Source organism: Lathyrus oleraceus, chromosome 5 (assembly GCF_024323335.1).
Source record: "Lathyrus oleraceus cultivar Zhongwan6 chromosome 5, CAAS_Psat_ZW6_1.0, whole genome shotgun sequence".
In the NCBI taxonomy this organism is placed as follows: domain Eukaryota; kingdom Viridiplantae; phylum Streptophyta; class Magnoliopsida; order Fabales; family Fabaceae; genus Lathyrus; species Lathyrus oleraceus.
The window spans coordinates 45,133,682-45,148,513 of record NC_066583.1 but is presented as its reverse complement, the minus strand read 5'-3'; the positions used below and the strand labels follow the sequence as shown (position 1 = coordinate 45,148,513).

Sequence of the window (14,832 nt, the reverse complement as noted above, 5' to 3'; positions counted from 1 at the left end):
TTGCTACTTTACTGCAATCAACTGGCAATCGAGCTAAACATGTGTTAAGCCAAATTGTTGTGGAGGCAAGTTGGGTGTAAGGCTCAATAGTCCTCCACGATAATGATTTAGGGGTATATTTGTAATCTGGGTCATAATATTATATATGACATGTAACACTGACAGATTAATTCATTAAAAAATAATATGAAAATGTAGTTTCTATATAATCCCAAAAATATGCATAATTGACTGAACTACGCAAATAAATATTATATTCATTTTTTTCAATTTAAGTTTTTATTTACTTCTTTTTTACCGGTTGTTGTTCTAACAAAATCATTATCCTTTAAATTGTTTTCTTTGATTATCATTGTTATTTATTTAACTTTTCTTGTCATCTACTCGATATAGAATATATTGTATTTAGAGTGATGCACATAATATTAATTAGAAAGTAAATTTGAAAAAAAAAATTAATAAAATTGTGTTGAAAATGAAAAGTCATTGTAGACTTTTTTTACAATTAGATCAAAACCAAAATAATGTTTTTTCATAGTACAAAATTGACTAATGAAAACCCATTATGATTTATGAGCAATGACCAATGAGGCAAAGGAAGGACCCTAACATTAGGCACCTATCAAAAGCACTCTTGAGAGCCCTCTCTTCTTACCTATTAAACTTAGGACACTGGTCTTCAAAAAAGTGCAACATCATAAATAAAAAGTGGGACATAGAAACATTATCAATTGTGTTATAAATTTATTACAGAACAGAGAAACACAGAACATAACAACAACCTATCCCAAAACAAACATACAATTTCACGTGGGGACATAAAAAAACACAAGATAAGACCTATCATTTTCTGGTTACATAAAACTACAAACATGTTAAGAAAGAATCAACAAATACAACCAACCTTACATTTTACTATGTCTTTTTCTCCTTAACCTATTCAGTTTTAATTTCATTTTTCATTCCCACGTTGCATTGTTGGCACCTGAAGCATGTTAATAAATGGTTATTAACTAGCCCTGATACTTGCATGAATGAATAAACTACTTTTGGTCCAACACATTGGAAGCCTCTTCTCATCAAATCCTTGCTAATGAGTTCGGCTTTCGGAGTTTTCACAGGTATCTGTCGTCCGTATCGAAATTCATTTTTTATCGGTTTGTTGTTAACGAATTTCCAACAGTAATTGCTGAATGAACCAAACTCATGCTGAAGCTATAAAACAACGGAAAATGTATAATTAGTTTACGTACAAAAATATGGTTGATTCAGATGAACAGATGATTAATTTACTACCTTAAGTAATTGTTTAGCGTTTTCCACAATGGCGCGAAGCTTTTGTTCTGATAACAAAGGGTTGCCATTTACTTTTGGTGTTACTAACTTCTTCTCATTAAACTTTGCGATTGAGGATGGATCAAAGTTTTCGAAAAACTTCCTAGAATAATAGGTTAACAAATAAGTGTCAAATACATGCATGGTGGTTGGAAAAAAATTAGTAGACATGGTAATAGAGATAGAGACTTGCCTGAATATGTCTCTGTGGTTAAGAATGGTTGGCCAAGTGTGTTCTGCTAATGCTTGTGAAAATACTAGAAGCTCAAAAAGCTTTGTATCATCATCAACAACTGGAACACCCCATTCTTGGTCATGGAAAGCAGTGTAAACAGGGTCTGTTAACAATGAAATTACATTTCTTAATGAGTAGGGAATTTAGCAGTTTTGTTGAAAATGATGTTCTCAATCCCATAAACAATGTATTACAGTTGGATTTATCTATTTTTTAAGCAAAATATTAAGTTAGAAGTCTCGAAAGTTATTGAGCACATTTTAGTTTTGTGTTTGCTTGTGTAATCTAGTAGTGGTTGATTTATTCATTGTTTTGAAGAGATTTTGGTTTGAAAAATGTTTAATTATTAGAATGGTGAAAAAATTTAATTGAATTTATATTGATTATAAATTTTAATTGGATTTAGGGTGTTCAAAATCGAATCGGTCTGCAAACCGCATCAAAAACTGTAAAAATTATATTTGATTCGGATGTGTTTGAAGTATTTTCTAACACAACCGTGTGGTTTAGTTTGGTTACGATTTAACAGAACCAAATCGAATTAAACCGCATTATGCTACGATCCAAATTTCAGTTAACCCACATCACATCAAAATTCAAACCTATTATGTCTTACCCTTACAATTAGGAACGATTTTCTCTTCCTCATACTTAGGACTTCAGTGAAACTCTTCTCAAATCTCTCTTAACTGTATCACACATCGCTATTTCTTCTCTAATTTCTCATCTATTATATTATTTCCTTTTCATCTTCTCATTTTTATGTTAGTGCTCTCTCTTCTAATTTCGTTTTTATCACACATCTTCTTCTCTAATCTCTCATCTCTTCCGTTTTTTCTTTTTCTGTCTTCTCAAATCTCTCTTAAGTGTATCACACATCGCTATTTCTTCTCTAATTGTCATCTCTTATATTCTTTCCTTTTTATCTTCTCATTTTTATGTTACTGTTCTCTCTTCTAATTTCATTTTTATCACACATTTTCTTCTCTAATCTCTCTTCTCTTCTGTTTTTTCCTTTTCATATTCTCTAATCTCTCATCTCTTCTATTTTTTTTATTCATTATAATATTTCTAATATTCTTTTATGTTTTATATTCCATTGAATTTGATATTTATATATTATATGGGAAATTGTTGTCCAAATATAACGAATTTGTTATTTGATAATGTATGAATGATTGAATATAAAATTATGTTATTTTTTATATATGTATGTATGACGCAATAAAAATCTTGTAAAAAATCAAATAAATCAAATTAAAACAAACTAAACTAAATTACATATTTTTTTCTTATGCCATTCAAATGATTTTTAACTTCAAAACCGCACTGCGAACACTCCTAATTTAATTTATATTACTTAAAAATTTTGTTAAATAAAAATTTGATTTGGTCTAAATTAAGTTTTTTTTTGGATGAATTCATCTATATAAATAGATCATCCACCTTATTTGAAAAATAATATTTATTCTCGTGGAAACTTTTGTTAGGTTAAATTTTGTATTAGATTTCTTGTGTAGAACTTTTCCCTAATTTTTCAGAGTGAAAAGAGAGGATAGAGTTTTTTTAATGTGTAATTATGATTTTAATATCACCATAAATGATTAGTCCTCGCAAACATATTAAGGAATCTCATATTAAATTCATAACCAATACTCCCTTGGTTTTTTTATTATAAATTATTTTAGAAAAATAATTTATATTATAATATAAATCACTTTACATTATCAAAAGAATAATTAATGATATATTTTTTAATATATTTTTAAAAATTTATTACTATCTCTATTTTAAATTGTATAAATCTATATTTCATATATCATTAAAAATATTCATAATTTGATATTTTCATACAACGATCATTATTTTTCTTAATACACGTAAAAAAATTCAAAATGATTTATAATAAAAGAAAATTGAAGTAGAATTAGAAAAATGTCAAATAGAAAGAGTTTAGATACTACCATTTACTATTGACTACTTACATTATTTCAACAATATTGTGTGTGATTTTTTTTTGTAAGTAGTCTAAAAATGTGTTTGAATGAAATATTTTAACGAAGGAAAATAATATTTTACAAAAATTTAAAATGACTTCATCAAAATCCATTATTTTGATATAATTTTTGAAAAATTATTAAAATGATGTAAATTTATAAAGTATTTTATTCAAGTTAAATTTAAGTTTTGAAATTGCTATTTTATCATATATATATATATATATATATATATATATATATATATATATATATATATATATATATATATATATATATATATATATATATATATATATATATATATATATATATATATATATATATATATATATAAAATACGAATGTTAAATTGTTTATCGTTAAATTTTTAAATTTTGTAAAATAGTCCTCATATTTTATGAAAAATTCAAATTTATCCTCCAATTTTTTTAATAAATTACAAATAAATCCTTAATAATTTTCAAAATTTACAAATTAATCTTTTAAATTTTCAAAATTTGCAAATTAATCTCAATTTTTCATATTTTAAATTTAATTAAAATTTACCAATAAAAATAACCCAAAAATTTAATAATAAATTATTTTAATATTTTATCCAAATAAAAAAAAATTTAAAAAAAGTTTCAATGACCTTTTCAAACAGACTAAAAAATCATTTAAATTATCTAAAATTTTAAATTCCTTAAAAAGTTTCAATTACCTTTTCAAACAGACTAAAAAATCTTCAAAATACTTTCTTCAGAACTAAAAGAAACCACTGTCTACATGTGTTATTCTTTATAAACATTTTTCCATATCAGGAATATTATTCTCATTAAATGAATGTAAGACCAGTAAACAAGTACTAGTACAAGTCCAATTTAATGAAATTTCCTATTATCGACCAGTTTAATGAGAATTCATTAATTAATGAACAGTTTTTTTTATAATAATAGTCCTTCGGCTATTTTACATGCTATAACTATAATAAAAAGAATTGTTTAAATAAATAATATTTCTAATTTTAGTGTAATATTAATTATTTTTACACCTGTCTCTCTAAATAATATTATATCATTACTCTAAAAATATTAGTACTTTCTTTTATCTCAATTATGAACAAAAGTTACTCAAAACTTCAGATAAAATACACCAATTTTCTTTGACCAATTTTTAATGATATCTAATACCGAAACAGTACATTAAACTTTAAATGTATAATAGTGAAAAACATACCTATAATTTTTTAATACAAAAAGATACTAGTAATAGATAACAACAATTTAGTAAAATTACTATTATAAAAAATTAATAATTAACAAAATTAGTTTAAGAAATTTTTTATTATCATTCTACCAGTTATTTTGTTTCCAAATATTTGTATAAAATACAAAACAAAATTAATTTTAAAATAGAAACTATAATTGATCATATATTTCAATTGTATCAATTTTAATTATTTGAAATGCGTAAAGTTTTGAAAAAAATTAAATATGTTAATTTTAATTATAAACTTAGTATTACTTATCAATTACTTTTATAAATTAAATTTAGTGAAAGAATTAAACAGAAAAAATTTAATATATAAAAATATAATAATAGAAAAAATGTAACAATAATATTTTAGAATGACAATTATTTTAAAGAAAAAAATAAAATAAAATGCTTTTATCGAGTAGTTGTTAAAATTTCTAAACAATTTTCCCTTGATTCTTTTTTATAAAAAAAAATTGATAAATTTAGTTTAATATAAAATTTAAATATATTAAATTTAAATTTTGTTGATCTAAATATCTCTTATTTAAAGGATATAAGATAATATTAACTCTGATCATATTTATAAGAAAAAAGTTTATTTTTTATATTTATTAAGAGATTAAAGGTAATGCACTGTCAATGTAAACTTTCTTTACACTATCATCCAATAGAATTATAACATTCTGTCATATCATATTAATATTTTAAAATTAAATATGTGATTTGGCAGAATGCACGTCTCTTATTGATTGAAAATATAAAAATATTTTATACTGTCAGTGCATAGTCTTTTTTTAATTTATTAAATAATTAATATATAAAAATTGTATAATAATATTCAATAATTTTTTTTAATTTTATAAATAGAACTAGAAAGAATGTTATGAAGCTTATTAATAAATGAATTTATAGTATTTCAGTTAGAGTGTCATGGTGGTATACTTGATTAAATCTAAATGAGCCAATTATTTGTTCATCATCTTGTTTGTTGGGAAAGATAAATTCATTTAAAATAAGAGTTTATAGTAACACATAAATTCATATGTTTAAAAAGATATATTTGAAATTTAAATTACGTAGAAGATATATTTGAGTTTACAGTAATTTTTTTTTAATAAATTTATAATTTAATTTAAAATTTTTATAGTTGAAATTTAAATCATGTAGAAGTTTCACTTTTAATTCCTAGTACCAAAAATAAAATAATATCTTCTACAAATAATATAAAGACTAGGTAAAATAATGTTGTGTCTCTTAAAAATAATTTTGGTTATATATGAACTAAAATATAGAAGACTATTATTATAAAAAAGAAATTATCATAATTATATTAATTGAAAAGTTAATAAATATTAGTTAAATACATTCTTCTATTATTTTATATTTATAAGTTAGTTTAATCCCGAATTTTATCAACCAATACAAATTTAATAAACTAATATTTATTTATCATCAACCATGAGTTTATAATTATTATGTATAAACTCATCCATTATAAATGATTTACCTGAATTTGGTGTGATCCAATCGCATGTCTTGGACGGTGGTGAGCCCTTATAAGGCGGAGACACGTGGGCAGCATCGATCACAACCCTCACCGGCGGCTTAAACCCGTTGCGCTTCATCTTTGAACTTCCATTTCCATTCGCAGAGTTGACCTTTTTGACAGAAGACGAATCCGAGGAACACGTGGTGTCTAAATCCAAACACACGTTACTTCCGACAACAACGGAGTCAGAAATTTCCGTAACTTGTTTTCTGGGACCCTGTGTTTTCTTCTTGTTATGTTTCGTTGTTTCTTCATGAACCGGAACTATGTTTCCGCCTGGTTTCAGAATAGCTCGCGGTTTAGAACGAACCTGAAGCTTGGTTGAAATGGGCATTTTCGGTATTGTTGGATTATTTTTTTGAAATTTGAAGTTAGTGTAGTGAGTGAGGAATTAATGTCCTGAAATAGTAGTAGGTGTACTAATGAGGGAAGGCGAAGGGTCGTAGTCAGAATGGTTGGGTAACGTTAAGCAATTGGTGTGTTGTGTTGTTGTTTGGATTGGAGGGTTACTTTGCTTTGTTTGTTTTGTTTTGCTTACCGTTAAGAAAAAGAATCCAAAGGCTCACTCACCCCCACCAGAAGGGCACGTAATGGTGTTCGGTAGAAATTACCCAACGGCTATGTTACCCCCTCACAACTCACACCATTGACCAAATCCACTTACATTTTTATTATTATTTTTTTAAAATCATTTACATTATAGATTTTGAAGTCCGACCCAATATATATTACAAGAGAATTCAAGTTTACCTGACATACATCTAATGTACAAATAATCCTGTTTTTAATTTAAAATTTGGATTCAGTTCAAATTTTGAAATCGAAACTATGTTTAGATTTTGAGATTCAGACACTATCAATATTTTGAAATTCGAATGCACGCTATATTATTAAAATTTTGAAATTCATACACACTACGTATTATAGGAGAGTGCATTGGATGCGTCCGTAATTCTAAATCTTATTTGTGCATTGGATGCGTCCAAATTTTGAAATCCAGACGATACGCGAGACGTGAGGGGTATTTTTAAAAATTTAAGGGTTTGAAAGTAATACTAAAGTGCAATCAGCAAACATGTTGGGCTTTTTGTTTATTTGCCCCGAGGGCTTTGGCCTGCCATTTCAGGCTTTGTTGTAGTAAATAGGTTTCAACCAAAAACAAAAACAAGTATAAAAACAAGTATACAGATAGATTGAATTCCAAAAAATTAATTTAGTGGTGGAAGCTTGAATTCCGAGAGTGTGCTCCTCTCAAGGCCTCAGATTCGAATTCTATTAGATATTAATAACTTTTGTGTTAATACAGTTTATACAGAGTTTTGCTCTGACTTTAAACATAACTTCACTAGTAGACGGCAAGATTGATCCTCTTAAATTACCTGGTCGTGATGTCATACCAAAATTTAAAAAAAAAGTATATAGATAGATTGATTGTTTTACATTTACATTTAGGATAAAATAAAATGTAAAGTAGTTATATTAATTAATGAGATTAATTTGTTGCACATATTATTATAAAAAATATAATACATGCATAAACATGCACCATAACACTATATGATTGGTATTCTATACTGTGAGTTTCTAAATCGTAAAACTGTATGCATTGATATATAGCATTAGGAATATGCATCAATGAAATGAATAATGAACTTTGAATAAAAGTCACTGGGACAAAGAAAATTTATATAGACCATAACTTTGAATAAGAGTTGCCTTGCATTTCCTACTGATATATTTACCGTACTAATACATAAAAAAAAAAAAACAAAAAAAACTGCTCTGTAAGAAAAAAAATGACTAATATTTTATAATTTGTATACATACCAGAGGAGTAATTCATTTATATTTTTTTACAATTCAATTACAGAAATATGAAGAACACTTACAGTTCCAATAAGTACAACACATATACCCTTGTAGACAGACTGTAGAAGATAGTTTCTCATGTTGGTATTGAGTATTGACAGGCATATTAGAGTTGACCAACCATGTTGAATTGAGTCCATGCCTCCTGCATTTAATTTTTGTAATACATGATGAACTTAATTGATAAGCCATAATTATAGTAATGCTAATAAGTTGCACAAACATATTACCTGTAAAATATCAAAAACTTTTTCTGCGATGTATTTTTGGTCTGAAGTCGCACCCTTTTGCTGCAACTTATCCGGATGCAGACTGAGTAAAGCTCTCTGATAAGACCTTTTCACCGCATTCCCTTCAATTATATCGACGAGAGGCACAGGCTTCCAGCCACAGTTTGGCCAAAGAACCTTTGTTCATGATGGAAGCCATTTTAAAATGAGTACATACTTAGATGAAACAAAGGATTTAAAAACATTAACAAAATCTATGATTTGGACTTTATTGTTGTTAACAGGCAAGAAGATTTTGAATTTTCAATCAAATGGAATTTTCTTCTTACGTATTGTAATGTTGACAGCAGCGAGCGTATGTTTCCTTCCTTCCCTTTAGACCATTGTTGTATCTTCTTGTCAATAACCTACATTGTGTACAGAAACATATGCTTAATATCTTTGTTCTTCTACAAGTTGATATAAACAAAAACATGTGTAGGTAAGTCGCAAATTACTTGGATTTCTTGAATTTCTTGGTTCTGTGAGACCTCATCCTCATTTTGGGATAATACATGTATCTGCAAATTCAAAATCAGGTGCTTGCTTATCCATATACGCACATGGAAGTATTAAAAGAAATTATAAACAATGGAATACCGTGAAATTCTCATGGAAGGACTCGTCTTTATCTCCTATATCTTCCGCAAATGAAATGTCATGAATTTCTGCTAACAAAATCAAGTTGTTCAATCACATAACTTAATCATCAAGTATTCATCCAAATCTTATATACAAAATTCCCCTAACCGGGACTAGTATATTCATAATTCCGTAGATGTTCAAGTTAGTCCATTCTCAACTGTCAGAAAACTGAGGTTTCGATAACTAAGCAGTACCTGATGCTGAGATATCATCCTGCTGTGAAAAACTATTGGCAGGCACATCCGTGATCTCTATGTTAGAGATCTCCGTCCGGGACTGTTCAGCTTCACCGTCCACCTGCGAGGATTGAAACAAATCTTAAACATCGAATAACATTGCAATCCTCGTTAATAATGTGAGTTTTCTCTTCTGGTCATCTTCTTCAGCTGCGACAACACTTACATCATTATTTGCCCTTACAGCTCCTTTCTGCTTGTATGCATAACCCTGAAGTCGAGATTTTGAGCCGGCTTTGGGTTTTGTTTCGGCTTCTTGGTTGAATATTTGAACGAAGTCTTTGACCTTTCCTTTAACTCGGCCTTTCCCCATACTTCTGCCCGGGCTTAACAAAGCCTGAGAAGTAGCTTTGGTATATTCTACACCTCTAATGGGAAACGTCTTTCGCTTTTCATCTTGCTTCTTTGGATTCATAGGAATATCAAAATTAGAAGACAGGTTCTTTGAGCTTTTCGCCGTGTTTCCTTCTCTTTCATTTCTAGTTATCTCGTCATAATCTGACAAAACTATTGACGGTTATCACAGGCAGGTAAATCTCTCTCACACACAAAAAAATGTCAAAGACGGCTTTACCTTGCTTTTTTGGATTGATAGGAATATCAAGATTAGAAGACAACTTCTTTGAGCTTTTCGCCGTCTTTTCATCTCTTGCCTTTCTAGTTATCTCATCACCATCTGACATATAAACTATTGACAATCATCACAGAGTGGTAAATTTCTCTCACACACAGAACGAAAGAAGAATGCCAAAGACGGATTTACCTTGTTTCTTATTACTTTTACCGAACAGAGAATGTAATGATTTGGACTCATGTTTCTGAGTTTCATTTGCTGCTTCGGTTTTTCCATAGAAAACTATCTCACCTGTAGAGCGAGAATTTGATTCTGCTTTGGACTCTTTTGTGATAGAACTGACAAGAACATCTTTGAACAGTGTTTGACGGCTGCTCACTGAATCAATTGAAGCTTTTGCCGAAACTATATGTTTTCCAGTCTGGTCTGAATCTACCTTGTTTTGAATGGAAGCGGATGTAGCTTTCGACACATCTGGTTTTTCATTTCTAGCCAAAGAAGATTCATTGTATATTGCGGGACTATCATTTTGAGTGGTAATCTCAGTGACGATCCAGTCCTCAGCCCTCGAGCATTTCTCGAGTTTAAACTTATTTTTTGTCCTTGAGTTTCTCTCCGTCCTAAGAGGCGTCGCCAAAGTCACCCCTTTACTCGCCCATTTATATATTGAAAAATGAAACTTATCATTGCTGGTATTATCATTATTATCAGGAGAAACATCATTAACCGATGTGTCCTGTTTCAAATTGTTTCCTTTGTTTACTTCATCAGATACGCCCAAGTTTGAAAACTCCTTCGATAGCAGACTCTGCCTGTTAGACGGTTTCAAATCCTCTCGCAGCTCCTTATGTTGAGCCGAAAATCGAGATAGATGAGAATCTGAGAAAGCTAATCCATTTGAAGGACCGATATCATTGTCGTCGAGCGGATTTCTACTACTAGGAGGTGAACCAAATATTCGAAGGTCCGCCGCTCTAGTCGATGTGGCAGGAAGGCTGATCAGTTGAATTTGGAAGGTGTAAACATCATAGGCAAATTGAAGATGAACATCAAGTCATTAATGCATTGCTATGATAATGATATTAGAAATAGCCAAAACAAGAAACTATACTATCATCATCAAATAACCAACATATTAAACAATAGCGGAAAAAAGCTATGAATCTCGAACACCAGAAACACGATATTGACACAGATACATTACATAGAAAAAGTGCAAAGAAAAAAGAAAACCTGAAGGATGGAGGCAGAGAAGACGCAAGTGGTTGAAGAGCGGGGCTGAAACCATCACCGTCGCGTTTCTTTGGCGTTGAACACCCGCTCGGACTCTGAGACTGAGATTCTTCTCCTCCAAATATATCATCAAAAAAATCTTTAGCTTTTTTGTTGTTTGTGTAACGTCTTCTAACTCCACTATCATCACCGAACACCGGTTTCTCTCTCTCACTCTCCACCGGCCACCTACACCAACCCGGTTCACCTTCTTCTCCACTGAACCCCGATGACCGCCGCGGTGGTCCCCCAAACACGTCGTTGAAATCAACTTGCGAAGTACTCGGATTGCTATTGCTATCGTCGTCACGCTGATCAGAATAACTATAAAATCTCTCCATTAATAACAAATTCAAAATCTGGCGGGAAACTGTTAGAGATGAAATGAAAAGAGTGGAAAGGTTTATGAGAAAGAACAACCATGTCAGTCAGGGAAGGCAATTTTGAAATAATAACTGTATTATTACAGAAGAGGACAAAATGGGAAATCTAATAGAAAGGGCAAAACCACAAAATATAAATACGGATAAAGTCCGAATTATTATTCAAATATTAATTTGTGAATATAATTAAACCCACACCACACACCACACACCACAGCCTCTCATTTTTCTTCTCTGGCTTCTTCGTCTTTTTCTTTCGGATTATATTAATTATATATGTAAAAAACAAAAAACAAGCTTCATTTTATTTAGCCATGGTCTTCGTTTATCTTAGAAGTTGTCTCATGTGATAGGACAAGGAAAGATAGGACTTAAACAGTACGCTGTAAGTATCCAGAAAGGGAATAACAAAATATTTGTGGTTTCAGGAAAAAGCCATATTGCACTGGAAAAAATTTTAATGACAAAAAACCTTAACAAGCGTCAAATCTTGGCAACCAATAATGTTTTCCGATCAATGCAGAAGAAACCGACAAGCAAACCAATAATGTGTGAAGATTAATTATCTAGTAAGGTATAAGTTATTTTCATCAATTGTTTTGAATTATGAAATAAATTAAAAAACAATTTAGAAATTAGTTATAAAATGTTTTAAAATTATGAAATATGTGATTCTTTGTGTTAAGCATGTTTCTAAAGTTAGGATTTGACAGATTCGGAGTGGTAAGTTGATAGAGTCGAAGATAGTTTAAGTAGTAGTTGAATTTGCATGTGTTTGGCCAAAATTGTATACAACTTGTCGAATTTAGTTGGTTAGTTAGTTTGAGATTGTTTGATGGGCAAGTAATCTCATTCTAAATAGGAAAACACATTGTGTTTGTTTAGTAGCGAAATACACACAAAATTTAGAGAATGAGTTTTTGACAAATTGGTTAATAAACATTTTTTATTTCACTTCCATACATTCTTCTTCTCTCAAAATTATTACTTTCTCAAAATGTTCTTTCTTTTCAAATCATTGTGCAAAAGGAATTATCTTGCAACTAAGATGTGGTTGAATTACTCGAGTGAAGAGTGAAGAACAAGGATTTGGGATCAATCAAGAAAGTGATTGAATCTTGTTTCATCAAGATCGATTCCAACATCTGGTATCTAGAGCACTTGATGCGATTCTTGAGAAGTATAGAGCAATGTCTTCTCATTCAAACGGACATTTTTCAACAAATCTTCCTATTTTGAATGGTAGTAATTATGATAATTGGTGTAAGCAGATGAAGGTTGTCTTTTGATATCAAGATGTTTGTGATCTTGTGAAGAATGGAGTGAAACCAATTAACAACAATGTCACAGATGAACAAAAGGTTGCATATAAAGATTTGAAGAATAAAGATTATAAAACCGTCTTTATAATCCATAAATGCGTTGATCCAAATAACTTTGAGAAAGTCGGTGATGCATATTCATCGAAGGAAGCATGGGACATCATAGAAAAATCTTTTGGAGGTGCTGAAAAGGTGAAAAATGTGAGGTTACAAACTCACAAAAGAATGTATGAATTGCTTCAGATAGAAGAAAGTGAAAGTGTGGTTGATTTCTTCACTGTGATAACAAGACCGGTGAATCAAATCAAGATATGTGGAGAAATGTCAACATCAAGATCGATAGTTGTAAAGATCTTGTGGTCATTACTTCTAAAATTCGACCATGTGTATCCATAGAAGATTCGAAAGACATGTCAAGCATGATAAAAGAAGAGCTTCAAGCGACGCTTGAATCTCATGAACAAATAATTATTAAAAGATCTGTAGATAAGACGAAAGGTGATGTAGCTCTACATGCACAATCAGCAAAAGAAAAGAAAGGCAAAGTAAGATGGAACCACAATAAAGGTAGATGAGGTTACAACAATTCAAAAGGTAGGAATAGTAACACCCTTCTTCCCGACTCGAAAATTAATTAAATAAGTCACAAATAATCACCAAACAGGATGCTACTCACAACTATCAAAACATTTTGAACCACATAACAAATAAAATAACTCATTTATAAGCAGTAGAATTACAAAAATACTTGGCATAAAAGCCTCAACAGCAAAAGGCGATTCATCATAAAATAAAAAATAAAAACATTAAGATACGCAACATAAACAAATATAGGACAGCCTGATCTTGTAACACCCCTTTTTCTACCCCAAAATACTTAATATATAATCAGAGTAAATAAGCCCGCATATAAACAAAAGGGCGTCACATCGACGTTTTCAAAAACTAAAAGCTTTCAAAAACCAACATCATTCATCATCAGTATACAATACAACTGGTCATTTAAAATAACACATTCCAATTATCATGAATATTCAAGAATATGCGTTCGCAGCGGAAAATAATGAATACTCATGTATTTCATAAAATGATTCATGTCCCATACCATGATCATCTCCCAATAATCTCTTCAAGATAAAATAAAACCATATCCATAACCGTTGCCACTATGGCCTCTCAACCAACAATTGCAATTAAACATGTTCACAAGTAATAACATAATACGTATCCAAATAAGATATGAGTTCAATACTACTAATCTACCCCGTGTTACATGACCAGAGCATTGACTCACTACTTAGTCTCTAAAACAAAGCACCGGAACTCTCCAGCTAATCTCGAGTGAGTTACCGTCCACTCACTACAGCAATACTACTCTGGAGTATCTGCACGATGCCATGTAAAGCATCATTCCAACAGAAGGGTGAGAATTCAAATCATTATGAAGAAGTATAATAAAGTACAATGATTAAATCAACAATTAAGGAATTCATCACACTTCGTATAACCATGTAAATAATACAAACCAATATTTATTTCACATGTTCCAACATCCATCAAAACTCAAGGAGTATAATGTTAAAATCCAATGTTATATTCTCAAATATACACATAACTATAATTATCACATAATCACATATTTTACCAAATTATGTATCCAAACCTCACCAAATTCAATTACCATATCTCATACACACATAACAATCGCATCAATGCATATATTCAATTATCACATAACTCTAATGTGACTCAATGCAAGACATGTGACTCTATGCATGTGGTACCGCAATGTGAACCCAATGTTTCACCGCTTTCCGATTCAATATCTAGAATCCAAGCCACGCTTCTGATCCGGACAAGATCAAAGCCACTACGTCTATTTCAACTTAAGGATCAACGTCTGCTAC

At 30.0% G+C, this 14,832-nt stretch overlaps 2 protein-coding genes across 6 annotated transcripts; both read right to left on the bottom strand.

The window, feature by feature from the left end:
* Positions 1-698: 698 nt before the first annotated feature.
* Positions 699-6,948, bottom strand: LOC127082210 (uncharacterized). Its single transcript, XM_051022453.1, has 4 exons — positions 6,314-6,948; positions 1,525-1,673; positions 1,297-1,434; positions 699-1,215 (listed from the first exon to the last, which is right to left on the bottom strand). The coding sequence occupies exons 1-4, from the start codon at positions 6,687-6,689 to the stop codon at positions 937-939; spliced, it is 942 nt and encodes a 313-aa protein (XP_050878410.1). The 5' UTR covers positions 6,690-6,948; the 3' UTR covers positions 699-936.
* Positions 6,949-8,138: 1,190 nt separating this feature from the next.
* LOC127082209 (J domain-containing protein required for chloroplast accumulation response 1) lies at positions 8,139-11,949 on the bottom strand. Of its 5 annotated transcripts, none has more exons than XM_051022448.1 (10): positions 11,182-11,949; positions 10,138-10,943; positions 9,949-10,062; positions 9,541-9,881; positions 9,333-9,435; positions 9,094-9,164; positions 8,952-9,014; positions 8,784-8,861; positions 8,455-8,631; positions 8,139-8,369 (listed from the first exon to the last, which is right to left on the bottom strand). In XM_051022448.1, the coding sequence occupies exons 1-10, from the start codon at positions 11,559-11,561 to the stop codon at positions 8,331-8,333; spliced, it is 2,172 nt and encodes a 723-aa protein (XP_050878405.1). In that variant the 5' UTR covers positions 11,562-11,949; the 3' UTR covers positions 8,139-8,330. The 5 variants fall into 5 exon arrangements, with proteins under 5 accessions (XP_050878405.1, XP_050878408.1, XP_050878407.1 ...); XM_051022451.1 differs by having other exon boundaries at positions 9,949-10,050; positions 11,182-11,942; XM_051022450.1 differs by having other exon boundaries at positions 9,541-9,872; positions 11,182-11,940.
* Between the last annotated feature and the right edge of the window lie 2,883 nt (positions 11,950-14,832).